Below are 27,815 nucleotides of genomic sequence, written 5' to 3'. Positions count from 1 at the left end.
AGCACTTTAAATCTTTATGCGATAGATATTTATATCACCCACTATGATCACAAAGTAGCTTCCTAAAGGGTATTCATTTTCTAGGGTCATTAAGAAAATGTTCTTGTCATTTTTCTTAAACATTTTCCCAAATGGAACAAAGAACAGAACCAGGAAAATCTGATTATAATTTTTTTGTGCCTGATTACAATTTTCTTATACATACATTCAAGTCATTTGGAAGTATTTCCTTTTCTGGGTATTTCGCTCAAATTCAACACACAATAAATGCTGCTTGAAATGCGCAGAAACTCTATCTGTTACATTGAGAGAAGAGGCTATAAAAACTGCTGAGAGGGGTAATACTAGGTTTGTAGTTTTAAAATAAAAAGCAGTGAGAGGCAATGGTCAAATTATGTTTGATTTTCTTCATGTATTACTGTCTGCTGCAAATTCTGCAACTTGGAGTCCATTTCATGAGTTAAATATGTATATACACTGTAATTTTTACAAAGTAAATTGGTAATATTTTATAGGCAGTTTAATCAAAAGCAACACCTGAAAAAATATGTATTTTTTTAATGGCTGCAGTACTTTACTATGTGTATTTATAAAAAGTATTTTTATTTTTTACCTTCATATGTATATATATTTATATATACACATCATTGTTGATTTTCGTACAGTGTATGCTTGTATGCTTTCTCCTCTCAGGTGTATTCCCCGTGAAGTTCCCCCCACCAATTCACCTGTGAACCATCACCATTTGCTCTTCTCTCCTGTTTTGATCCCTCTTCCTCCCCCTCCCTTGCAGAATGTCTCTGATTAATAGTTATCTGCTAATTTTTTTTTTTTACTGTTGCCCCCCCACCCCCCGATTCCTTATTTGGGTCCCCTATATTCCTTCTTTAAGAGAAACCATCGATATTTTTCTTTCTTTCTGGCTTGTTTCGGTAGGATTTTGAAGCTCAGATTACATGGGTTTGTTAACTCTATGTTCTCAAGAATTACTGAGCTATGTTTTAAGTACATCCTTGACTCTTTATTATTTACAGCTGTCAAATAAGGACTTGAACAGTAAAATATTTGAAGCACAAAACAGGTAATGTTGATGACAATGTTCTGCAGAACATCAAATAAGATAAATGAAGAACAAAGTAAATCCAGAACAAGAATAGGGAAGGTACATTTATTAAAAATAAAAATAGTAGTCTCTGAAAACAAAACCACAGACTCCAAATACATCTAATATACATTATAATAATGCACAAACAAAAAATTCCCATTAAGTAACTTTTTAGAACTTTAGAAAGGAAAAAAGTATTCCTGCTATAGACCTGCCTACAACATAGCAGGAAAGATCCTCTTTCAAGTGTTACATGCTGCAGAATAAAATTTGTTTCTAAGGGGATGAACCAGAACATTAAGTCAGTGGCTCCTTCATAAAAAATACTTGTAGAGCAGTGACAAACATTTTCCAAGGTCCTCTAGTTTTTAACAAAAGGTACAGAACTATTCAATCTGGATGCATTCACCTTTTTTTGCATGAGTATCAAGCATGTGTAAAAATTTATGTAAAAGTTGAAGTTACCCAAAACTAGTGTCTGTCTTTAAATTTTATGTCACAGTTCTTCATTCTTAGGATGGCTGATAAATCTTTGCTGCCTTTTCCACTAACAACGTTTGTCAAAAAAAAGAATATGCATTGCCGAAGGAAGATAGTACCGCAAATGTCACTGAGGTTCATTCTAAGACACACACAGTTCCTGTTGGATACTGGACTGTGAGAGTTTGTTATCTTCAGCCTTTTCCTGTCCCGGGGCATGGCAAGTAGTCTTCCGCTTAAATAATCGAAGACTCAGTCGTAATAACTCATTATCTACCATTGGAGTATTCGTGTACGCTTGCTTTACAGTGCCCTATTTGGGAAAAACAAAAGCCACATCAGATAACAGTAGAAAAGACAGGCAGATTAACATCTAATGAAAATAACCCAACTGCTCAAGTTTTTCCTTTAGCTACGTCTTGTACATGTTGAAATAAAATGTCTCCTATGGAACTACAGGCTAATTTAATCTACTTTTACATGATAACCTTTCAACTCTCTGAAGGGTAGCAATGAACACCTCATATTCACTACTGGTCTGTAATATCCCATAATCAGGCTCGAGAACTGATCAATTCTCTAGAAGATAGCTGAACAATGAGTATACCACCTAGTTTATTTCTACTAAAATGTCCTGTTACTCAGCTACGTTAGCATTTTGGAAGATATCGGTCATAAAATTCTGTAAAATATTCTTCCAGTATGTGCATAATAAGAACTGAATATTCCCAGAAATTTACCAATTATTCTCTCTAGGAATACTTAAAAGAACTATGGCTCTTTGATCACATATGTACTAAAAAAAATTTTTTACTATTTTTTTTTTATTTATTTATACAAGAACTGGGGTACAGGCCAAAGGTGCGGGAGGGTGAGAGGATCCACCAGAGACAGAGCGGGGAACAGATGAGGTCTGTCCTGCCATGTGGGTTTCTCCCTAGCTGGCCGGGAATCGAGCCCACGCAAAAGAGGCTGTGGCCAGCCTCACAGTGCGGCGCTCAATCCTCTGTGCCACTGGAAAGGCCCTGCACTAAAAAAAAATTTAAGTTGTAATATAGTAAAATAGATTTTCTATGTATACATCTGAGTTTGTATTCATGTTTTAACACTCAAAAACTCCATTTGCTAACCTCTTCCCAATTCTACTCTTGGCAAGCAATGCTAGAATCTGTAGTTATACCTTTTTTAGAACATCATAGAGCATACAATCTTTTGAGACTAATTCTTTCATTCAATATAATTTTTTCACTCTAATGCTTTTAAGATTTATCCATGTTGACAGTATTGGTTGGTTGGTTGTTACTAGTGATCCATTGTATGTGTAATCTCACATTTTAGCTAATAACTAGCTGAAGAACACTGGGATTGTTTGCACTTTTGGGAAATTATGAACAGCTGTCAAACTTCTGGAAAGGTTTTATATGATCATAGGTTTCTATTTTTCGACTGTACTTAGTAAAGGAATTGCTGAGTCAGATAGTAAGTAAACATTTGAATTTATAAGGACTCACGTAAATGGATTCCAGAGTGGCTTTACTATTTTGTATATGCATCAGCAATATATAGAGGTTTCAATTGCTCTGAATCTTCATTCTGTTGCTTGCATCTCACAGTAGTTTTACTCTGTACTACCTAATAATGTTAAACATCTTAGTACTTAACTGTCATTCACATATCCACTTTGAAATATGTTGTCTTTTGCTCAAAATACTGGGTTGCTTGTCTTCGTACTGTTTATTTTTGAGATTTCTTTATATTCTGGACCAATATTTCTTTCCCAGTAGACATCTACAGAATGAGAGTTTTAAATTTTGACTGGTCATATTTGTGTGGGTCTATTTCTGGCTCTGTTCTACTCTACTGACTTAATGTCCATCCCCTCACTAATACCACACTATTTTAGATATGTGGTTTTATACTAAATCTTAAAATTGGGTAGTGTGAGACATCTTTTTATAAGTTATTTTGGCTATTCTAGTTACTTTGACTTTTCATGGAAATTACAGAATCATGTCTACTAAAAGCCCTGTAGGGGCTTTTTAAAAGAAATGTGATAAAGATGTAGATCAATTTGGGGACAATCAATGAGTCTTCTAATTCATGAAATAATGCCTCTCCATTTATGTAGGTCTTGATTTTTTTTTTTTTTTTTGTTTTAAGCACAAAGATTTTGCACATGTTTTAGCAAAAACCATTGTAAAGTTTTTTCCCCTCCATTTTGGTTCCCAGGTGTTTCTATTTATATTGCTAGTAAATAGAAATACTTTTTACTTGCTGAATTTATATCCTGTGGCCTTGTTAGAAGTTAAATGAGTTTAAGAATATTTTTGGTAAATTCATTGACACCTTTTATATAGGCAATCACACTATGGGTGAATAAAAAGTTATTTCTTCCTTTCAAATCTGTATGGGTTTTGTTTCTTTTTTCTTATCCTACTGAACAGGCAAGGACTTCCAGCACAATATTGAATAGGGACAGTGAGAATAGGTATCCTTGCCTGATTCTGCAGGGGAAATCTTTCAAACTTGTACCTTAAACATGTTAGCTGTAGGATTTTTGCACATGCCCTCTACACAGACTCTAGTTCTAGTCTGTGGGGACTTATTGAAAAAGGATGCTGAATTTTGTCAAATGCCTTATTTTCATCAATTGATATAGTTTTAAAATTTAAACCTGGCTTTCATTCTGAAACTATATTTGAATTCATATTTTTGTGTTCTTGTTCATGAAAGATATTAATTGCAGTTTTCTTATCATGTATTTGGTTTCAATATCTTCATGAAATGAGTTGGGAAGTATTCCTGCCAGAAATTGTAAAAAACTGGTATTTCTTCCTTAAATGTTTGGTAGTTTATGCCAGTGAGATCATCTGGGACTAAAGATTTCTTTATAAGAAAATTTTTAACTACAAACTCCATTTTTAAAAATACAGGATATAAATTTTTGTCACTTTGTGGCTTTTAGAGGAATTGATCCATTTCTTCTAAGTTATCAAATTTATGTGCACAGAGCTGTTTACAATTTTCCTATTATCTCTTATAATAAGTGAGACCTGCAGCATTATCCCTGCTAATTTGTTTTTCTATTATTTCTGGTATTTCCCTCCTTCTGCTTGATACATATTCTTTTAATACTGTAACACTAAACTCAAAGCAGGTAAGTGAACTGTTACTATACTTCACCTCTCTCTTCCTTCTAAATAAAAGCCAATATATGGGCTTAATGATTTTTTTGCTCATATAGCCAAATATAAAGGTTTCCTTTCTTAGCATTTCTCATGAGGCTCTCTAACTGTATCTGATTTCTTTAGATAGATCATTTAAGACATTTAATGTGCCACTGTAAGTTATGGCCTTTTACCCTATATATTGATGTAAATTTTGATAAATTTGCAGGGGTTTTTTTGGTGACAATAGCAGATATGCCACAAAATACAGTCTTACTCAACTGGAGCCCCCTTACCAAACAGATAATAAGCTGAGTGATTATTTTCAATTCAACACCAAAAATGGTACTAATTAGTACTATTCCAGATACACAGGAAAGGGGATTCATTATATACATGCATAGGGCTTAAAACTAAGTACATACTGAAACAGATGTGCAAAGTAGAGAAAATGAGTGTAGTAATTCTAGATCAAGTGTTTAAAAAGCAAGGAAGACTTTGGTAGGTCTTTTATTCCTTATATCTTTTTCCTTAGGGATATTTAGGAAAATATATAAATTAAAAAAAAAATACTAGCTTGCTAACTTTTTCAGGCCCCAGTCTTTTTTTCACTTTCCCCTCCCCCTAAATAAAAAACCCTAAGACCTCACAAATTCTCACGATCACATCTATTTCAAATATAATTTTTATTTCTCATGATTGAATTTCTTTATTCACCTCTCTTCCAGCTCAGTATAACCCTAGTCCTAAAAATATCTTCACTACTCTATCTGTAAAAAATTTTACCCTTGATCTTCAATTTAAATAAATTTCTAGTCTGTCTCATTAGCTATACAAACTTCTCCAAATGAGAAATATTCCACACAAAGCATTCTAAACTTTCAAATTGTGAATAACAATTTGTTATTCAAATGTTCACCAATACTTTTAGGGTAAAACAGGAGAAGTATTTTAGATTCTAATTCTTTTACATATGTAAACCAAACATAAAAATAGGTAAAAGACCTTAATCTCACCTTCAAGCAATCAAATAAAAATATGTCATTCACACTGTTCAACAAACACTTTGCATTTTTGAAGGAAACAATAGTACCTTCTCATTTTTAACAAGCTGCTTTCGGATTGCAGAATCCCGTCTGAAGCATAATGCTTTACAACATGGTCCAAGATTACTAAGAAGGCTTGCTCTTTCTTCTTTTCGTAGTAATGCAGCCATGTTGAGAGCCCCCAATTCATGTTCAAAAAGATTCTCAGCATCTTTGAATAGAAATAAATGGGTAAGTTCTGTTAAAATGTTAACGGCAATATATTCTCTATAAGAGTCCTTTACCATATAGTTTTGCTGTTAGCCATTTTAAGTTTATGAAATATAAGAAAAGCAGACTTAGGAGTGAGAAATTACATAGTGATTACCATGACTGGAATTAGTTAAATAAAATCCAGTATACTGTTTATCATCTACTAAAGTTCAGAACTTCATTATAGTACATTCAAATGCTATAATCTATGACCTCTAAAAAAGGCAGTTAAGAACATGATTAGGTGTTAACATAATTTGTAAATTTTATCCTAGGTGGGGGCCACTATAAAAACCTGGGACAATGTATTAAGTTAAAACTAAGTTATAACATGTAAGGTAGGGAGAAAACAGTAAAAATAGGTTGGATGACAAATCAAAATGACAGAATAGTCAGTGAGAAATCCAAATAAGTAACAGAAAGAACAGTAACTTCAAACTGAGCATATCACTAGTTGGTCAAGACTACCAAGATATCAGATATTGCTTCTCTAATAAGATGACAAAGAGGTTATTGTTATTTACAACTTTCCTTTGTGAAAACAAGAGACAGGAAATTGCATTATGTATTTCATTTTCTGCAATGCAAAGAATAGGGAGAATAGATAATTAACAAGAAACTCATGTAATATACCCAGTCAATTGGTATCTAACATACCAAAAGCATGAATGTAAAAACAAACCCTGTCATCTATCACAATCATCTGAAGACCTTTTTAAAATACAGTGCCAGGACTCTACCATCAGGTCTAGAGAATCTCCTCAACTGGGTGAAGATACTTGGAAAAAAGGCAGTTTCTCAGGTAATTCAAGCATACCAGTTTTGAATCAACAGCATGCACAGTTATATATGCATAATATTGGAAAAAACTCCAAAACATCACTATTCTACAAATAGGTGGAAATGGCATTAGATCCATGACCTTCCTGGAAAATTGCTCATTAGAACAATTTATTATTTTTAGCTTTCACAAAAGTACAGTACAAAACAGCTAAACCTCCAACTTCTTCATGGTTTTCAATCGACCAATTGAGACATATTAAGTACAGAAAAAGAACCAATATAACTGGAAAAGTTTTGCTCCAAAGAACTTAATCATAATCTACTCAGAAACCATAGACAAAACAGTCTACACTGAATTTTCTATCCAACTCTTAAAATCTTTTTCTAATAACATGGAATTAAAGAATATATTTTTCCTGTATTGGAGTACTGAAATAGACCAAAGAAGATAGAAAAATATCACTTCATCACAAATATTTCTTAAATACCCATTCCCACTATTAGGTACTGTTCTAGGTTTAGCTTCAGTAAGAATAAATGGTTCTTTACAAAAAGATTACCCTAGCAGTAAAAAATGGGCAAGGACTGATTAGTAAGCAATAATCAAACTTCTCTTTATGGTGTATATTTTCATTGTTCAGATTAAGTCATTAAATCAGGGTCAACCTGTGTTTGCTATTTATTTAGCAAAGTCACAGGAGCAAATAGCTTTGCAGGTAGATAAGACTTTATTCCCATCATTTCATGTCCAGGGGAATTATTTGCTTAAAATCACAGAACCAAACAAACACGTTAGAAGCCAAGAACTTGGTCATTTGTCAAATATTCATTGAGACATATTAAAGTCAAAACCCGTACCATTTATGCTAATAGTTAAAATGTATAAGGATTTATGAAACTCAAGTTATTTTCCAGCTTTTGAACTAAAATTTTTTACTCAAGCAATAAATTACACAAACAAAACCAAAAAATATCCATAAAGCAATGTTCAAGAATGAAAATTTGTTGCAATAAGGTCTAATAAATCAAAGCAATAATGTTTTCAAACTAAACAGTAAGTTAATCTTTGACTATTACACATATGGCACTGTTCTAAATATTTCACATATTGTAACTCACCTGCTCGTAATAATTACATCAAGTTGGTGGTATAATTATTCAAGCTTACAGAAGGTAAATATCACAAAAAGATTAATAACAGTAAGTGGTATTCTTACTTTCTTAACCGCCTTGCTAAAGGCTCAAGATAGGAACTATCCAGTCTGCCTTTCCAAGCTCTGCTTTGTTTAACCTTGCATAAATAATTTAAACTTAACAATTTTTCTTACTTTAAATAGCAATTTGGATCATGATAGAAGTGATGTCTCAAAAAACAAGAGTTCCTGGTGGCGCAGTGGTTGAGCGCTGGGTTGCGAAGCTGCCCGCAGCCTCTGCAGCGCTGGTCTGATCCCCGGCCACCGGAGGGGGGTCCCACATGGCAGGCAGACCTCTCCTGCCACCCGCTGCTTCCCTCAGCAGTGTGCTTCGGTCCTTCTGCCCGCTCTGGTGAATTCTCTCACCCTCCCGCGCTTCCGACTGTACCCAGTGCTTGTATAAATAAATCAATTAAAAAAAAAAAAAAGTCCTGTAATTGTAAGTGCTTCATGAGAAAAGAATCCTTTTCAAAGGCACCCTAATTATAGCGACATTACATGATGAAATAAAATGGAATTACCTTTGGGTTTTTCTAAAAGTCTCTGACATGTTTCTTTGACTTTGGTAAAGAGTTCAGAACCTGCCAATTTTTTAGAAATTCCAACTCTCAGCATAATAGCTCCAGGTGTGAATTTCAAGAGCGCAGCCCCAGGCTCTCGTGGTTCTTTTGGATGCTTCGGCATAAGACCAGACCAATCTACATCTATCACATCTAATGGATCTGTAAAAAGTTAAATAATAATAATATTTATATACAAGAAATAGCATTTTTGTTTTCTAGAGACCTAAACTGCAAAATACCTAAAGCATTACATACAAGCATTTTAAACCAAAATGTCATTCTCCTAGCTTCCAAAGGCCTCCACAAATTAAAAGACCTTCCGACCAAAAGAAAACAGGCAAGTAAACAAAAACCCAAATGAATTCAGTCTGCAAATAAATAGTTTAAACTGCATGAGAGATGCCCTTACATAATATCACTAAAATTGCATCTGTTTGAAACTTGGTACCTGAATGCCTTCAAGGGTTAAATCAAGGAGTTTGTATATATAGATACACACATTTTATTTTTCAAGAACAAAAAAATTCTAGTTTAAGAACCAGACATCGCCTATTAAGAACAAATAATCCAACCATTGATAAGGAACAGCTGAGGAAATTAAAACAGAAATATTTAATAAAGATAACACTCACACATACCTTCTACATTAGCACGAAAAAACTACAAAAAGCAAATTAAATATTTTAAATAGCCAGAGCAAAGATCCATAGTATGATAATACAGACTGTTACAACTGTCAAAGGCTGTTGCTTCATGGTGCGGTAATTAGAGAATAACTGCATTTAGTAGAGACCTGGGACTTTTTCCAGCAAGAAAGAGAGAAGGAAAAAGATTCACCAGAGCTTACTCTAGTTACTGCACCAAGCACTATAAGCAAAAATAATTACTAAATTTTAAAAACTTAGAGGTATATAGTGTTCACATATAATTTCATATACCTACCATGCAGGAGACTGCTAGGCAATCAGTTATTTGCTTAGATTCCAATAACCAAATAAGAATCTTAAACTCCAGAAAGTAAATCTTAGAATTCTGCTGTTTTAAACAAGGCCTTTTCTAACCCATAGGCAATGACTACTTGAAAATAAGCATGAGCATAGAGAACTATAGTTTTCATTTAATAAAGGTCTTTCAACCTTTATTAAAACATAAAGGGGGATTCACTGCCTTTTATCAATTCTTACTGCATGAAAGGGGAATGAAGAATACCTATGACAATCAAATAATTTTTATGTCTAACAACCTCTACAAATGATTACCTGGCATTTTCTCCTCATCCTGTTGGTCCTCTCTCTTTTCAGCATCACCTGCCAGAATTTCATCTAGTTCATCGTCACTGATTGGCTCATATCCTTCTCCAGCACCAGATCCTAATGAATGTGCATCATCTAACTTGGATTCTTCATCTGCTGAATATTAAAAAATAAAGTACACACCAAAGAGTATTAAGGGGAAAGATAATAAGCTACACCAAAGAGAGACAGAAGATCTTCTATCTTGCCTCTTTTTTCATTAAATAAAACTACAATTTTTAATTATTTAAAACACTTGGTTTTCCCAACAGAAAACTTAAAAATTTAATTAGCTAAATCTACTTTTAATGGCAATGTACTTTTAATCTATCAAAACAGATTAAAATTGAAATGAGAAAAGTTACCACTACATTAATATTGTGTACTGTGTTAATTTTTTTATAATAAAACTTTAGGTAAATTCATATATACTAATTTCAAATAATTTTTTTTGCCAAAGTAAACTCATTAATTAAAAAAAAAAAACTTGCAAGCTTTTCAACATGATTTGAAACTGAAATCTTACATAAGGTAAGATTCCCAATTTCAATGTTTTCCTTTAATAAAAGTCTTAAAAATATTTTTGTTAGTACCTCTAGGACACAGTCTATTCTTTATTAACTCTTCTCAGGCTAAGTTTTGTCTACTACTTAATTAGCTGCAAATTTTTTTTTTTTTGAATCTACAACACTAATCTTCCCAGGCCCCTAACCAATTCACTTCTAGGGCAACTAATTTTAATAGAATTTTTAGTATTCCATGATTATCCAATTCATTTTCTTACTTTAGGTGAATTTTTTCACCTCACAGCAGGCCACCTATACATCACCTATACATTTCCATACGGTAATCTGGGACCACAACCAGTCAACTATGTACTTTGAAAGGGGAATGGATTTTAACCACAAGAAAAGAATTATACTGATCAGTTCAATTATAAACCAAAATTGTACTCCCCTCCATTAGTACTATGGCTCAAGATCTAAGTGGATCTAAAAATTGAGATGAAAATGTAATGTGAAGAACAGTGAAGTAGAAATGTTTTGCCAAGCAGAAAAAAAATACACTAACAGATGGCACACTGGAATACATCTAATCTGATAACTATGAGATTTAAGGATGTTTACAGTTTTCTTAGAAGACAGTGAATTTTACTCTGGGCCAAATGCCACAATATGGCAAATAAAAAGAGTAAGTATTACGGTATACATAGTAAGTATCCCAGAATGTCCTTGAGGGCTTGAAATGGAGAGATTATGTCAGAACAATGGTGTTAACACTTATGCCAAGAGCCAGACAATCCCATAGAGGCAAACTTTGCAGAATTCTAAGAGGAGCCAATATAATTATTAACTACGTTATAATTCACTACAGAGTAGGATATGGGGCAAGTATGTATAGGCGGTATATATTTTCATTCATCACTCAATTGTGTCCTGGCTATAGTCCTGATGATAACTGAAAAATTACGGATTGTAAAGAGGATAGTACAGTGAGGAGAAAACCAAGGAAACTATTATAATACAGTATGGAGATGCTATAAAAGATGTATAAACAAGGTACTATGACAATTTGAGAGAATAACTGTATTTAGCAGAGAAGGTTTGAGAGAGAAAAATGTAGAGACTTGGGATTTTTTTCCAGCAAGAAAGAGAGAAGGAAAAAGATACAAGAAGTCACTGGGAAGAGCCAGTGCAAAGATTAAGAAAGCAGAAACATGACTGAGTTTCTATAGTAGATGGGGATGAAGGATGAAGAGTGATGTTCCACACACTTGAAGTAGGTTCTGACTGGACACCAAGGGATTGCTGAGGACTTCTCAGCATTCTAGGAGTAGAGAGTGCCAGTACGGTTCTATAATCAACCTATCATTAAATGTAATTTCAGATAGTGTTACTGTTTTACATATTTGTTCTCAATTGTCCTAGAAAACAGAAACCACTAAAAGCTATTTAAATCCCTCTTCAAGATTTTTTATTCTTTTTAACACCTACAGAGAAGTGGTAACTTTAACATCTACAGACACTGCATCTAAGTAATCTTGTATTTCATTTAAACTTATTTAAACCAACTCTACCTTCTTGATAATACTGATGAGAAACATTTTTCAAGTATCAAGGCTTTTCCCTAAAAACCAATCAAGTCAAAATACAACTTTTCAAAATGTGTTTCCTATGAAACTGAAATGGAATGGAGTAATGTAACAGACAAAAAGGTATGACACTCACCTTCCATACTCTCTGTTCTCTCAGCTTTATTTATATCTTCAAATCCCTGCACAGATCCTAGATCTTTATCCAGCCTTTCTTTATCCAAAGTTAGAGAGTCCCTTGAGATGCCTTCTAGGTCTCTTTCATGTTCACTTTCCAGTTTGGCTTCACTGCGTTTCCCAGACTCTATTTGAGAACTCTCAAAAGTTCTGTCTCTGTCCCGGTCCCTTTCCATAGAATCAGTAATTAGTCTCTCTCTTTCCCTGTCTAAATCTCTCCTTTTATCTCGTTCTCTCTCTCGTTCCCGTAATCTATCTCGGTCCCTGTTCCTTGGCCAATCTTTATCAGTATCCCGGTCCCATTCTCTCTGCCTTGTATCTCTCCTCTCTCTCTCCCGCTCTCTATCATACTCATATCGATCTCGTTCTTGAAGCCTATCTCTGCTATCAAACGACCCAGATCTTGAATGGACTTGTCGATCCGACTCAGGAGAACTTCTTCTTGAACTATGGCTTCTTGAATCCTGGCGATCTATAAAAAAAAACAAAAACATACATATTATATACATACACACATGTGTGCCGTATGTCAAGAGATAACACAATAAAATTGAAAATTCAATACTTCATTTTAGGGTCCTTTATAGCTTACAATTTATCTTTTTCTATATGTATTCCCAATTATCCAAAGAATGAATTTTAAGGAAAAACTGACTTCTCAGTTTAAGTACTAACTGAAATATTAAAAACATATTTCTTTCCCTTGTCTATTTCCACTATAACCACAAAATATCTTCAAAGAAGTAAGTTCATGACATGGTTAAGCATGACTAGAACTGATCACTTTATTGCCTGAACTCTTCCTATCCCCCTACCTTATTTTCTGTGGTCAAAAGAGAAAGTATTAGCTGCAGGAAGAAGAGCAAGAAGGTTAAAATTTTAGATAGTAAGGGACCTGAATACATAAGCCCTTCACCAAGATATACTACTAAAATTCTGACATTAAACTGAATGATATCATTAAGTGTACCTCTATGACAATGTTGGTATTGATGTGGTAACAGGTAACATTTTAGTGGGATAAACTTTCATGTTTCTTGAAATTTAAGGCAGTGTATAAAGTAATCAATTTAGCATTTATTTTAAAATTATAATTTGTACATAATATACTAACATAGGAAACATTGCTAGATTATAATTTAATTTTACTACCTGAAGAAGTACTTCGACTGGGTTCTCCACGCTTTAACTGGTCAATTCTAGATTTTCTCTCTCCTGTTATCTCCATGCTTTTTGTTTTTTCTCTATCTCTTGAGCCACTATGCAGTACTCTTTTTCGACCACTTTGGTCATCTCCACTTCGATGGGCAGAATCATTGGATGGGGAGCGTAGGCGACCAGATGTATGGCTACGATTACTCCGATTGCTCCCTAGACTGCTACTCCTCTTTTGATCAACTGGCTTGCGATGTGGTGCATCTTCTATAGTAACATGAGGAGCCTCAACTTTTTCCACTCGTGTTCTATGGCATTTTCTGTGTGAGTCTTCACTGGTAAAAGCGGCATTGGCGGAGGAGGCAGAAGCAGAAATGGTGGTAGATGTGCTGAAGGTGGTGGTAGCACTGGTGGAAGAAGCAGTTGTATTAGTAGCAACAGGAGGAGGAGGAGGAGGAAGAGAAGATGGAGAAGGAGTCCTTCCAGGAGTAACAGCTGTGGAAGCATGCTCTGGTTCTGTTACCTCTGCACGGTCGGGTACATCCTCATCAGACCAGTCACTGAATGCTGTATCTTCCTTTTTCTGAGAATCCTCCATAGTACCATCCTTATCATTGGAAAGCTCAACCAATTCCTCTTTGGTTGTTATAGGTGGAGTCCGTGGCCCTCTTTTCTTCTTACTCTGTTGGGCTACTTCTTCATCAGAAATATCGGAATCACCTTTGGACCTTTTACGTTTTTTCTCAACACTTTTCTTCTTTTGTCCTTTTTTTGGTGAAAATACTTGACTGTCTTCAGACATTGTCTCTGTGTTATTTCTTTCTATTCCAACATCATCCTCTTTCTTTTTCTTAATAGGTTTCTTTTGAATTTTTGCTTTTTTCTTGTTTTCATCATGAGCTCGATCAGATGTATCTCGATCTTCAGATGGGTGGTGTCCTATCATGTCTTGTTGACGAATTCTTGAGCTTTCTGTGATTTCTATCTGTTCTCTCTGCTTCTCTACAGAGGAAATTTTCTCTTTGAGCTCTTGCTCTTCATAACGTCTTGAACTCTCTTTTCTTTCTGGTTTACGATCATCTTCTTTCCATCTACCCTGCCTGTCTTCTATAAGGTGTGATGGACTGAGAGAACGAGACTCTTGAGGTCGAACAACCTGGCTCAAGAGTCTATGTTTTTCATCTATACAAAAAAGTTTAAAGTAATCACACTTACACCAGGTTAACAAACATTGCAAGTTACATATAATTAATAATAAACCATTCTCTCTTTTCATTTTAAGACCTTAAAAATGGCAATATCAGTAAATATAGGGCTCTACTACAAATAGTAGGAAATGACAGTGCCATTATGATGAAATGATTATTTCCAATATAAACTTTAGTCACATAAGATATTCAGAAGTAGCAAAGTAAGAAAAATTTATATATTAATTCATCATTTCCTACTAATTTCAAAGAAAGGTCTCAAAGTTGCAAATGAGTATCAATACATACAGACACAAAAAGTAGATTCTGCTTACTTTTATCATCTCCACTGTTGTAGGTGTCACTGTCGGGAGAATGTTCTCTCCGGCGCTTAGGTGACTGACGAGGGCTAGGACTGCCCTCATTTCTATAACGTTTCCTAAAATGGACAAACAGATATAATTTATAAAATATCAGGGGCTGAAAACAAGATTTCCTCAGTATGTTTTTTACTATTCTTTCCTATAACTAGAATATATAATTGTGGGATATATATTCAGAGCGATATACAAAGGATATTCAGCATCTTTAATAACGTTTCATTCCTTAAGACTTACAATTGTGTACTTAAACTACATAGCAATAACTCTTCCTTTCTTCACTATACATGTAGAGTCACTCAAATGAAAATCACCAGATTTACATATTGCAAGATGGTAACATACAGCAGAGGAATCAACATATTAATGTACCCCTATACTAAAACTTTCATTTTTATGTATAGAAATACATTATTTTAGAAAGTCAAATGAGTAACTCTCGTACTGGCTTTGGAATAAAAAAGACAAGTGTTCAACTTATAGTCATGATACTTACAATGCAACTTTAGGTAAGTAAGTACCCTGAAGTCACTGAAACAGTTTTCTCAGTTGAAAATAGGAGGAAAAAATGAGGCTCTATCTCATAAAATTGCAAAGAGGAACAGATTACTCATATTATAAGTCCAAGACCAGGCATATTGGGCAAAGTACCGTTGTTTCTCTCTCAGAACTAAATCACTTGCTAGGTGACTAATAATGCATGGAGCTAGACAAATATCAGATGATTTTACTCAGTGGAATACAGAGAAACAAAACAAATGTCAGACGAAATCATATCAAAAACAAACTAGAAATCCGACTGTAGAGTTGAGGATACCAAAGGGGGATGGAAAGATGGGAGCAAAGTGTGGAGGGTGGCCAAATGGACTGTGGGTGCCATGGTGGCAGGTATGGTTTGGAAATATGCATCAGAAGCGGTGTGGACCTGTATTTCTGAAGTATATATGTGGTTGTATCCCCATATTACCTCAATTAAAAATAAATTACAAAGTAATTCATATGTTCATTATACTTCTGTTCATTAGTTGAATTTGAAATGAGTATTGATTTATATCTGTAGGCACTTAATTTTTCTAGTGTTTCCTGTATTTTCATTAAATTGTGACCAACTATTTGTTTTTTTTTTTTAACTAACATTGTATATAAAAACTATGGTCAAAAGAAACATACTGTAGCATATGTTATCTCCTTGGCTGATTATTTATATAAATGAGCAACCTCCTAAAGGAGGCTCCAGATATAGACAACTCACAGACCCAAGCTTGTACAATTCCTTATTTAAAAGTTCCTCAATCACTTAGCAGTCTATTTTCCTATCCATTGAATCTGGGCCGGGACAGTAGCTGACAAGAGAATGTGGTAAAAAAGACACTGTGAATTTGGAGAGTTAGGACTCAAGAAGTCCTAAAGCTTCTACTTTTGACCTCATGGTATGTTTCTACCATTAAATGCCAAAGAAGCATTTAAAACAACTGAAAAATGAGAAGTCATTGAGAGGACAAATGAGATGCACTAACCGAAAGTGTGCACCAACTGCCAGACATGTGAGTGAGGTCATTTTAGGTCATTAAGACTTGAATGAATAACCAGATTGACTGTAGACACATGAATGATCAAGCTCACTTGACTAGCAGAAGAATTGCTATGCTGACTCCAGCCCAAATGAACAAAAACAACAACAAAACCTTTTGGGGTGATTTGACAAACAGCAAGAGATAACTGGTATACTAGCATAAAGTGAAAATTAAAAAACAAAAAACTTTAATTTCAAGAAAATATACAGTGACAAAATAACAATAAAATGAATATTAGAGAAATTCAGCAAACCCATAATTAGATTAATCATCTGTTAGTAAAGTGCTAAATAAATTCAACTACTGAAATGACAATTGATGAAAACATCTATCCATATAGAGGTGTTTGATGCCTACATTTTTGGGGTCCCTATCGACACTTGGGGTGTTGAGCCACAAAAAATTAGAAGTAACCTTTACTATTAAAAGCAGAGATCAGAAACATGGAAAAATACTAGTCAAGTTATAGGACAGGATAATATAAATAACAAGATTTCAAAATATCAATCTTAGATGAAAGAGAGCTAAAAAGGTCAGAGGAGGGAAGAAAAATAATTTATTATTGTGTGCCTAGATGTGTGAAAAGTAGTAACTGAGTTTTTTGTAAATGTAAGATACTTTTTAAATGTGGAGAAAGGGAAGCCAGAGGCTATTACAGAAAACCTTGGATACATACTGAAGGAAACCCAAGACCTAATAGAAGATGCCTCCATTTCTGTGCTTTGCTGTTTGTTCATAACCATAACCCAAAACAGCAATGATTTAAAAAAAAAAAAAAAAAGTCCAAAGCAGGAAGCCTGTATTCCCCATTAGGTAAATGAGGTGGAGGTAGGAGCAAAGAAACTGATACATAAATCCCACAGTTTGTTTTAGCAAATGTAATCATTCTTTTACTCCATTTTTTTTTAAGCAGTGAATTCCAGTGTTTGCTTTTGTGACTATAAAACTGAAAACTGAGCAACCCGAGTCCAGAGTTCTCTTGGATGCAATCATTGGCTTAGCTCCCTTGCCTACTCCTCAACTAATGATTGCCCCAACACAGAGAGGGCTGCTAAGCTGAGAGGTCTAACCCTGAGCCCATCTTAGTCATGACAGTCATTATATAGGAGAAAACCCTTCTGAGACAGGGCCTATCACAGAAAAAAACAGTGGAGAAATATCATTCCTGTAGTTTCGAGAATTTGGGTACAGTTATATGGCAACAAGTGAAAGTTAACCTTGGACTTACTAGATACCGGAGCAAATAAATTCTTTTTGGTTAAAAAGAGAGTGAAGAATAAGAAAATACCCTCAGATATATTATGAGATAACAAGAACACTCTTTTGGCCTCAATAGCCAACTACGTAATTCCAGTGCCTGAGAAGACACCACCGTATTTCTTATTAAGCCATGCAGAGGTAACAGGAACTCCCTCAGTTCAAAGACATTGTGATTGCGTCTCTAGCCTGGGGGCAGTACCCCAAATTTACAAGTACTCATGAAGGATTATCAAGAATAGCAAAGGCAACATCTCTTGCTGACTAGTTAGCAGTATAAACTAGTTATAAAATAGATGTGATGGAATACAAGTTCACTGTTTCTATCACTTTTACATTGGAGTCTTGTTAAAGTCAGTAAACAAAAATGATTAATTATATTCCTTGATTGAAATTTTAGACCGGGAAAATTACATTTTTAAAAGACAATCCAAAAGAATTTGAACAACAAATACAAAAAGTTGAAATACAGGAAAATACACTGAGTGAAAAAGAATGAGCACTCTGAAAAGCACTCAATGGAATTTTTCAAAGTCTTCACTGAAATATAACTTTAGAAAAATCAACTGCAATCATGCTTACTTTGACTTTCTCTCCTCATGTCCATCTCTGGGATTCCTGTCCTCACGGATATCTTCTCGCTTTTCTCTGCGTTCCTCCCGTCCTTTGTCTTTGTCTTCCCAATCCCTCTGACGCTCTCTTTCTTTATCCCTTTCTCTAGTTCTTTCCCGTTCCCGCTCTCGTTCTCTCTCCCTCTCCCGTTCTCTCTCTCTTTCTCGCTCCCTTTCTTCTCGCTCTCGCTCCCGTTCCTTTTCTCTGTCTCTCTCCCTTTCTCTCTCCCTCTCTCTATCATGGTCACGATCTCTCTCTCTTTCACGGTCTCTCTCTTTCTCTCTTTCTCGCTCACGTTCCCTAGCCCGCTCTCTTTCTAGTTCTCTTTCTTTCTCTCTCTCCCGATCCCGCTCACGCTCCCTCTCTCGTTCTCGTTCTCGGTCTCGCTCCCGATCTCTTTCTCTGGCCCTTTCATCTCTTCTATCATCCACTCTCTCTACTCTTCGTTCCTCTCTTCTTTCATCACGCTCAAGCTCGTCATTCCTTCCCTGATGTCGAATTGGTGAGCTTGGTCTTTGATCTACAATGAAAACCAAGTTTTGTCAATGATTAATTAGACAGACAACCAATTGGCAAGACAGTATGGCAAATCTTAGATTTTATCTGTGTATAGGGTCACACTGGCAACAAGTATAAACCAGGTACTATATTTACTTTTAATTTAATCATCCAAATAATCACCCCTAGATGTTTAAAAACATTTTTTTTTCCTTTAAGGTAGTTTTTATTTGCCCTCTCACTACCATTTTTCTCTGCTCCCCATCAACCCCCTCCCACCTCCCGCTGATCCACCTTTGATCTTTCTCTGCATGCTCCCTACCCTACCTCCAGCCCACTGCTCCAACCCCACTTTCTGCCATCTCTACCCTTCACCTCTGATCTTCTCTGTCCCCCCAGCAGGACCTGAGAACACTGGTGGCAAAGGATAGGGGCAGCAGGAGGTGTAGAACATAGGAGCTGAAGGAAAAAAAAAATTTCCCTCGTAAGTCACACCTCTAATTCAGGCCAAAATATATACACATCAAAGTGCAGCTATTATGTGAGGAAAATATAGTAGAATAAAACATGTCAATATTTGTTGCTGCAATATCAATTTATCATAGACTAGACTATTAAGGGTACTGTTGCTTAGCAATCTTGAAATAATCAAATGTAAAAACTGTTTTCTATTAGTGGTCTATGTATTAATAATAACTACTAAGAAACTAAGCCAATATAATTGAGTACTCAGATGAAGAGCTGTTTTCTTAAAAAGATAACTGATAACCTCATCATATTTTATTTCCCCCCATACACGGAATTATATAAACACAGAAAAAGTGAATACACCCTGCTCAGATGCTCATTTGAGCAGGAAATTAGTCAGAGATCAAAAAATGTGTAAGAAAATGGTATGAACTTATCCTCAGAGATAGCCATTTTTGAAAGTAGTTCACTGTGGTGGGATCTAGGCCGCTGTACTGTTTATATTTTCTCACACTATTTATGTTTACCAGTTAGTCATAAAGGTGACACTGCAATATGGCCAAGGGATTTGTAAGTGGAATATCTAACACCAACTTAATAAGCAGAGTAACTTAAGGCTGTTTCTAGGGAAGGGTTCAATAAAGTAATTTGAATTCCTTTATTACAGGTGAGAAAAAACAAAAATTATTCATATTAACAGATGAAGACACAAAAGTACACAGAATTCTAGACCTACAACAAACTAGAAGCCTTGTTTAGCCCCTTTTGCTCCTTCTTGAATACAAAGAAATTAATCCAGAAGTCGACATTCCAAAGCCACAGAGACTCATTTGAACATAAGATCGGAAGTTAGTTCTCTTAAGCCTTTCTACCTTTGCTGAAACCAACTTAAATTTAAAATGATTCCATTGCACTACACATTGGATTCCTGGAATGTATACAATCATGTCTTAAACTGTCTGAATTCCTGATTATGGGGTCATATTATGTCACAATGATTATAAAAGCAACCTGAAATAAATTCCACATTGCAACCTATAGCAATTCACACTTGAATCTTTTACCAATGTCTGATAATAGACTTTTAATTTACTAAGACCTTTTTTTTGATACATAGAAACTTAAATTTTCACAACCAAAATGACACTGTTCCTCATTTCAAAGAAAATGAAAAGGAGAAAATACCACTCTAAGATTCTAAACAATCTCCCCTCTAAATGTGCTAATCCAACATATACTTCTCTTCATGTATTTCTCTTTGAATTCCTTTCTTACTACATATGAAAAAATTTAAGGAATGATATACCCATTTCATGAAAGCTAGACATCTGAGTTGTCCAAGTCTCATATCTGAGTACCATAAGTGCACTCTCAAAATATTTTTTATTCCATTTCCTCTCCCCATCCTTGTAACTAATATTAACTCAGACTTTGATGAGCTCTTCTTAAATGTGTGTCATACAGCCTTATTGGTTGTTACCCTTGTCTCCAGTTCTTCCCAGACTCTCAAGACTTATTTTATGAAAACTCTATTTCTTCCACCCATTTAAAGACAGCTACCTTGTAGGCAGAGAAATAGCAGTTAAACCCAAAATTATTAGCCAGACTTCTTAGGCTATTTACAATCTCATTGATAGTCTCACCAATCCTTTTTCCTAGTTTCTTCCCTTTCCTATCAATTATAGCATACCTCTATCCCAACCTCACAATTTTTTTTAAAATATACTCCAAAGCATTTGTTTCTTTTACTGTACCCTCTCTCAGGAGTATTTCTTTCATGGTTGAGTCTTGCAAATTAATTCATCCATCAGGCCCTAATTCAGATGTCTACTCTTTAGGAATCTTTCCTGGCTCTTCCCAGAATTCTGTTTACTCTTTGTCTTCTCACATAACTTTTTATAATAGTAGCACTTCTCACACTTCAAATTTTCTATTTGTACCCTAATTAGCTTGTGAAGAACTGAAGGAAAGAGTTAAATTCCTGAGCACAGAGCAAAATGCCTGGCTACATATCTACCCTTGGCCTCTATCAATCTCCTTATTGCTCAACATACTTGAGCCACATTGGTATTTTATCAAATTCTAGGAGAATACATATTATTTTTACTCTACATAAATACCAATTCCTCAAATTTTTCATAAACAGTATTTAAAGTAGGTCCCTCTCTTTATTTCTATCTGGGTCTTGTTTCCTTGATAGCCCTCAAATATCATCTCCCTTTGGGGTTAATGGGTAGAATTTTCCCCCTTTAAAATTCTATAAGGACAAAGAACTATTTTACTTTAAGAACCTAGAAAAAAAGCACAGGTACTCATTAGATATTTGTAGAATATATCACTAACCTCAAAACTTTATTTCTATTTTTCAATCATGCAACTGGTATTTATGAAAATAATTACAGTAAAATAGAAAGAAAGAGAACAGAACTTGCAGCAGAAGACCTGAGTATGAATCTCAACTCTGAAACGCATTTCTCTGTTATACTGGGGGGGGGGGGGGGGGGGAGGGAATCACTCCTTTTTCTTAGCTCAAATCTGAACTGTGAAGCATGACTTCCCTTTCATAACTATACTCACAGGAATATTATAAGGACAATAGAATTTTAAAGGAATACACACACACACATATAGTCCAACTTAATATTATAAAGAATACTAAGTCACAGAGTATTTATCAAGCAACTATGAAAGTTCTTGGCAACTCAATGTGTGTGGAGTTAAATACAAGACTGAAACCAAATGTTACTACTGAATTCAGGTATGAGATAAGAAAACACCTGAGCAAGGATATGAAACCAGAAAAAGAAAACAAAGAGCTATTAGAAAAATGTATTACTGGACATGGCGTTAGATTAAAGGAAGAAAAGAGATAAATCAGTGTTAGGGAAGAAATAATTTCAGACATCAACACAGAACATATAAACTCCAGATCTACATATAACCAAGGAAATCCTACACATACTTAATCCAAATGATTAAGCCTTACCCTAATGAACTAAATCCAGCCAACTCTTATCTGATCTCGTGTACGCTATCAAAAGTGTATGGCATCATAGACTTTGTTCTCTCATTACTACCCATATTCAAGATGATAAGGGTACCTCTTGGATTCAAACCCACAATGAAGCATCAATATTCAATTCCCTACTTCATCAAGGTTAGTATTAAATAACTCTCAGCAGTACAGCAAACCTCACTTTAGTAACAAGCCAAGGTTAACAACACCTCTGTATGATCTTAAATACTTAAAGGTCCTAATACCTACAGTCTTTTAGAAAACCTTGTTAAATAAAGGTTTACTTTTTACCCTTCTTAAATGTCATCTAGTAGAGTACCAGAAAGTATTTCGCTTAGGATATACAAGAATATAAAATTAATTAAAGTATTGCATATACTTAAAAAGAATAAGAATATTTCTCCAAACAATCCCCAGCCCTACCATCATTTTTTCTTGTTGCTGCTTCTTTCTGCACAGGTAGTGAGTGAATGACCAAGATGCTCAGATGAGAAATAATTATCTCCTGAATCTCAAATGCCTGAAACACACCCAAACATCTACATTCCCTAAATGGCATGATCTATTTGGCTAACGTGACAGACATACACCAGGGCATCTTAGTTTTTATCCTGTTTCCAAATAGGTACTGGTAACTAGCCATTTATAGACTGTCTTTCTAAGCCAAGTAAACAAAAAGATTTTATGAGTAAATATAACGTCTCTATTGTGGCATCTTAAAAAGACATTTTATATGAAAAAGTAAATTGATTAAAATAACCAATTCTCCCAATCAATGTCGATCACTATTTAGTAGTATTCTATTCAACAAACCTCTTTCTCTGTTGTCACGACGATCTCTATCTCCATGTCTTCTCTCAAAGGAAGAATCCCTTGCTTGATCGCGGTTGTCTCTTTCAGGATATCTATCTCTTTCAGGATAGCTACTCCGAGTTTCCCAGCTGTCATGATAGTTGCTACCACCACTGTGACTATCAATTTGAGAACCTCTTGTGCCTCGACTTCCTAAACAAAGAATATTCACACAAGCGTTTAATACATTTGTTTTATTAAACAAGTTCCATCAATCATAATCTTTTCTCCCACAAAACATATAAAGGTGCTTTATATAAATTCCAAAGTGTCATAATCATTGTTGAAAAAGTATTAAAATATTGGATCAAAAATTTACACTGTCTAATGACTGACTTGGGTACATTAAATTCCAGTTTTTCCTATCTATAAAAAGAAGTTATATAATGGAATCACAAAACAAGAAGACTCAATTCAATTAACCCAAACCCCAGACAAAAAAAGTACTGATTTCTATTTAACTCACAAAAATATCTTGAAAATAATGAAAATATTTTATTCATCTGATTACAGCTTATAGTGAAGATGTAATAATTTTCACATGGAATGTTATTCAGTCTTAAAAAAAGATATCTAGCCATCTGTAATAAAGGGATGGAGTGGACAACAGTACACTGAGATAAGTCAGACACAGAAGGACAAATATTCTACATAATACCACTTACATATGGAATCTAAAATTCAACTCATATGGGGGAGGGTAAAGTACACTGGAGATGGGCATGGTGGGTAACATACATTTTTAGAGGTGTGAATTTACACCTCTGAATTCATATACAGTGTTGGAAACCTGTATTACCTCAAAAAAAAAAAAAAATTTAGAAACAAAGTACAATGGTGGCAGCCAGAGTCTGGGGGGGAAAGGAAAAAGGCAGATATCAGTCAGAGGGTAAAAAGTTACAGCTGTGTAAGATGAATGAATCCTGGATACATACTGTACAAAGTAGTGCCTATAACTAATAATACTATTATTGGAAACTCAAAAATCTGGAAGAGGGCAGACTTATATGAAGATCACACACATGGTAAAGTAGTAATAAATAAAGAAGGCAGGAGGGCCTCCCTGGTGGCACAGGTGGTTGAGCGCCGCACGGTGAAGCTGTCTGCAGCCTCTGCAGCGCCGGTTCGATCCTGGCCGGCCCACAAGAATCCCACATGGCATGGCAGACCTCTCCTGTCTTGCTCACTGCTCCCCTTAGCAGTGTATTTCAGTCTGCCTGTTCTGTTCCCCGCTCTGTCTGTGATGAATCTTCTCACCCTCCCACACATCTGGTCTGTACCCCAGCTCTTGTATAAATAAAATAAATCTTAAAAAAAAAAAAAAAAAGGCAGGAGAAACTTTTACAGGAGATGGATATGTTTATGGCACAGATTACACAGATTATTGTGATGGTTTCATGGAGGTATACATATCTCCAAGCTCCTCAAGTTTGTAGACTTTTTTAATGTCAAATGTACCTTAATAAAGTGATTTAAAAATAAAACTACATAAAGCTACACATACCCACACACCTTACACATAACAGGCTTTATGCCCAAAAGAATTATATCATAACTCTATTTAGTGTATTTTAATAACTAACATATTTGTAAAGACTACGTTATTAAGGACCAGAAAAAATTAAAAGCATTTTTTTAAAAAAAAGTTAGTTAAAAAGGGCTACATATAAAATCTAGGAAGGAAGGGTTAAATGTCAAGTTATAAGTTGCTGAAAGAAAATCAGTAAAGGGCCTCTCCTGGTGGTGCAGGCGGTTGAACGCCGCACTGTGCACTGTGAAGCTGTCTGTAGCCTCTGCAGCGCCAGTTTGATTCCGGCTGGCCGGCTGGCAAGGGTCCCACATGGCATGGCAGATCTCTCCTGTCTCGCCCGCTGCTCCCCTCAGCAGTGTTATTTCGTCAGTCTGCCTGTTCTGTTCCCTGCTCTGTCTCTGGTGAATCCTTTCACCCTCCCGCACATCTAGCTTGCACCCTGGTTCTCATATAAATAAATAAATCTTTAAAAAAAGAAAATCAGTGAAAAAGAAAAAGCTACATGAGGATATGATCTAGAAGAGATAGAGATGAAAAATGAAAGGAAGCTAAAAAAATCAAGGAAGATACAATGAGAAGCTTCAACATATGTCTAATAACTCTAAGTTATTTAGAGTTACTTTAAAACAAAAAGATACAGAAAGGTTGGTAGGATGGGAAATACATGGCGCAGCAGACCTCTCCTGTCCACCCGTTGCTCCCCTCAGCAGTGTATTTCAGTCAAGCCTTCTGTTTTGCTCTCCACTCTGTCTCTGGTGAATCCTCTCACACAGTCCCCCTCCCACCCCTATAACCTGGCCTACATCCCAGCTCTTGTATGCATAAGTAAATAAAATCTTTGAAATTTTTTTTTTTTAAAAAGTGAAAAAGCAAAGGGCCAAAAAGAGCCAAGACAACTATGCCAGAGTAGGTGAGAGACCCTCAACCTAATCTAAAGCTGTTATAACGACAAGCACTTTCCATCAGACTCATGGAAAGAATAAGTGATCAGAATTCTATAGCAATGTTTTTTGGGGAAGGGAGACAGGGCAGGAGGAAGAGAGCAATTTGGAGACAGTCAAATGCATTTACGTCAGTAGTGATTAAGTGATGATAAATGCTTTTAAAGGAAAGATGTACTCCTATTTACTAGAAATTATTTTTGACTCTCCTTTTTTGTTTGATAGCAATATGCTTAGTGTTCCCTATCAATCAAGATGGTAGGCATGACTAGTTATCACTCAAGCAAGAGTACAGGTCAATCCCTTTTATCTTCTATTTTAGCTAATAATTCCTATTCAGAATTTATAGAGAATATCAAAATTCAATTAACTGAAATTACTTTGACAAAATGATAAAGAATGTATGGAATATGGTTAGAAAAGAAACCTTAACAGAGCTAATTACGTTATATGAATGTACAAGACATAATTCACTGATAAATCAAAAACCTTACCCTTTTCAGGTAATTCCGGACCTCTTCCCCTACTTCTGCCCATCCGATCATTCCTAATTTCACTTCGAGACTCATTTCTGGAATCATTCCTTATTTCAGTACGAGAACTTTCTTCTCTCAAATGGTTTCTGCCATAACTTCGGGATTCTTCCTGATATGTATCCTCCTTTCGATGAACATCTCGACTTTCACGGTCCCTGTAATCATGGGCATCACGGGTAGACCGAGAATCTCTCGGATCACGGCTCTCTTTGTTATCTCTGCTGTAGTCTCTCATTTCCCTGGAGTCCCGAATGTCTCTGGAGTCTCTTAGTTCCCTTCGGTCTCTAGTATCTCTGGCATCTCTCCGATCCCGACCATCTCGAGGTTCTCTGTCATCTCTATGGTCTCTGGAAGAACTCTGATCCTGTTCATACTCTCGTTCTTCCCTTGTGTCCTTTTCTCTATCTCTTTTCCCTCTCGTCTCTGTAATGCAATTTTGGAAATCAACTATAATTTTTTTCACGAAATTTTGGGAAATCAGTATAATTAATAGTCTAAAAAATCTTTATTACATTAATTGCTCATGTCCTTTGATGAAAATATATAGGAAAAAGAAAATTAAAACCATCCTTACTTAAGTAAAATTCTAAACATTATTCTATTAACACTTGGATAAACTCTGAATGCTGTCTTCTCCTACCCCCATTTACCTGCACTTACAGATCTTAAACAATTAGAATAAATAAACTGATCTCATGTCACTGGTTGGTTACTTCTTAGAAACCACTTTTAGAATCAGAGATGCAGTTACTTCAATCAACTCTACCAATATTACACTAAGACTAGACTACACATGACTACTCAAATGTATTTAAGCACTTGAGAGTAGCCTACAACTGGCCAGTAAAGAGATACTGTTTTTCACCCTGTCTTTTCCTAAACTGTTTAATGGAATCACAATCCTGTCTATAAAGTTTTCTCTACTTAGAAAAGGATTTTCTAACATCTCATAGAAAAATAAAGACAAAATTTCAGTTTTTATAAAGCTAGAACAATCATCACTGATAATTTAATCCAAAATTTTCATTGTATAAATAAGATCCAGAGTTTAAACAGTCTAGTCAACCCCATATCTCATGGGGATTTGCAAAGATTGGAAACTATTGTATAAAAATGTCCACAATAAGCATAAATTGATTATATCATACGAAGTCAAAGAATTAACATGAAAACTTCAAAGAACAAATCCTGTCCTTTTATCCTTTCAAACTTGCTGTTATTCTGGAAATGCCCCACTCTCTGAGGCTTTTTTAAGCAACTACAGCAACTTTATTCCTAGGACACTGTGTAATACTGTATATTCACTTTCTTTTCTCTTTGTCCTCAGTGACTAGTCCATAGACTTTCTCAAGCATCCAAACACCTAGTATCCACAAGATCCCCTAGATTCTCACGGCAATAACTTATTTCCACTCTCAAATACTTTGTATATATGCCTAAGCCCACAAATATCATGTAAAGACAGAAGCATTAGGTAAGAATCCACTGTGTCGCCATCCCTTTTTGTGTACATGCATCCCTTGTAGTCCACCAACAGGAACTGTGCCCAAAAATGTGTTCACTTAGTAGGTGCTCTTTTTATGATTCTCCCACCTGTCTTTATAATTACATAGTTACTATATTTTATTCTTCACTTAAATCACCATTCTTTCACTAAA

General features: G+C 35.2%; 1 protein-coding gene across 1 annotated transcript in view; it reads right to left on the bottom strand.

Annotated features, from left to right (window-relative positions):
• Positions 1–1,727: 1,727 nt before the first annotated feature.
• The window catches only part of ZC3H13 (zinc finger CCCH-type containing 13), a gene marked incomplete at its 3' end in the record, with an annotated part of 73,259 nt that continues 47,171 nt past the window's right edge, over positions 1,728–27,815 (bottom strand). Inside the window, exons 8-18 of the mRNA XM_084234889.1 lie at positions 26,116–26,580; positions 23,111–23,302; positions 18,286–18,835; positions 14,828–14,931; positions 14,183–14,487; positions 13,303–14,062; positions 12,110–12,622; positions 9,849–9,998; positions 8,548–8,748; positions 5,846–6,009; positions 1,728–1,898 (exon numbers count right to left, since the gene is read on the bottom strand). Coding sequence (XP_084091015.1) covers positions 1,728–1,898; positions 5,846–6,009; positions 8,548–8,748; positions 9,849–9,998; positions 12,110–12,622; positions 13,303–14,062; positions 14,183–14,487; positions 14,828–14,931; positions 18,286–18,835; positions 23,111–23,302; positions 26,116–26,580 — 3,575 coding nt within the window. The remainder of the gene's footprint in view (positions 1,899–5,845; positions 6,010–8,547; positions 8,749–9,848; positions 9,999–12,109; positions 12,623–13,302; positions 14,063–14,182; positions 14,488–14,827; positions 14,932–18,285; positions 18,836–23,110; positions 23,303–26,115; positions 26,581–27,815) is intronic.

Source organism: Talpa europaea (genome assembly GCF_964194135.1).
Source record: "Talpa europaea genome assembly, chromosome: 6".
Lineage (NCBI taxonomy): Eukaryota > Metazoa > Chordata > Mammalia > Eulipotyphla > Talpidae > Talpa > Talpa europaea.
This window is presented reverse-complemented; position numbering and strand designations above follow the sequence as displayed.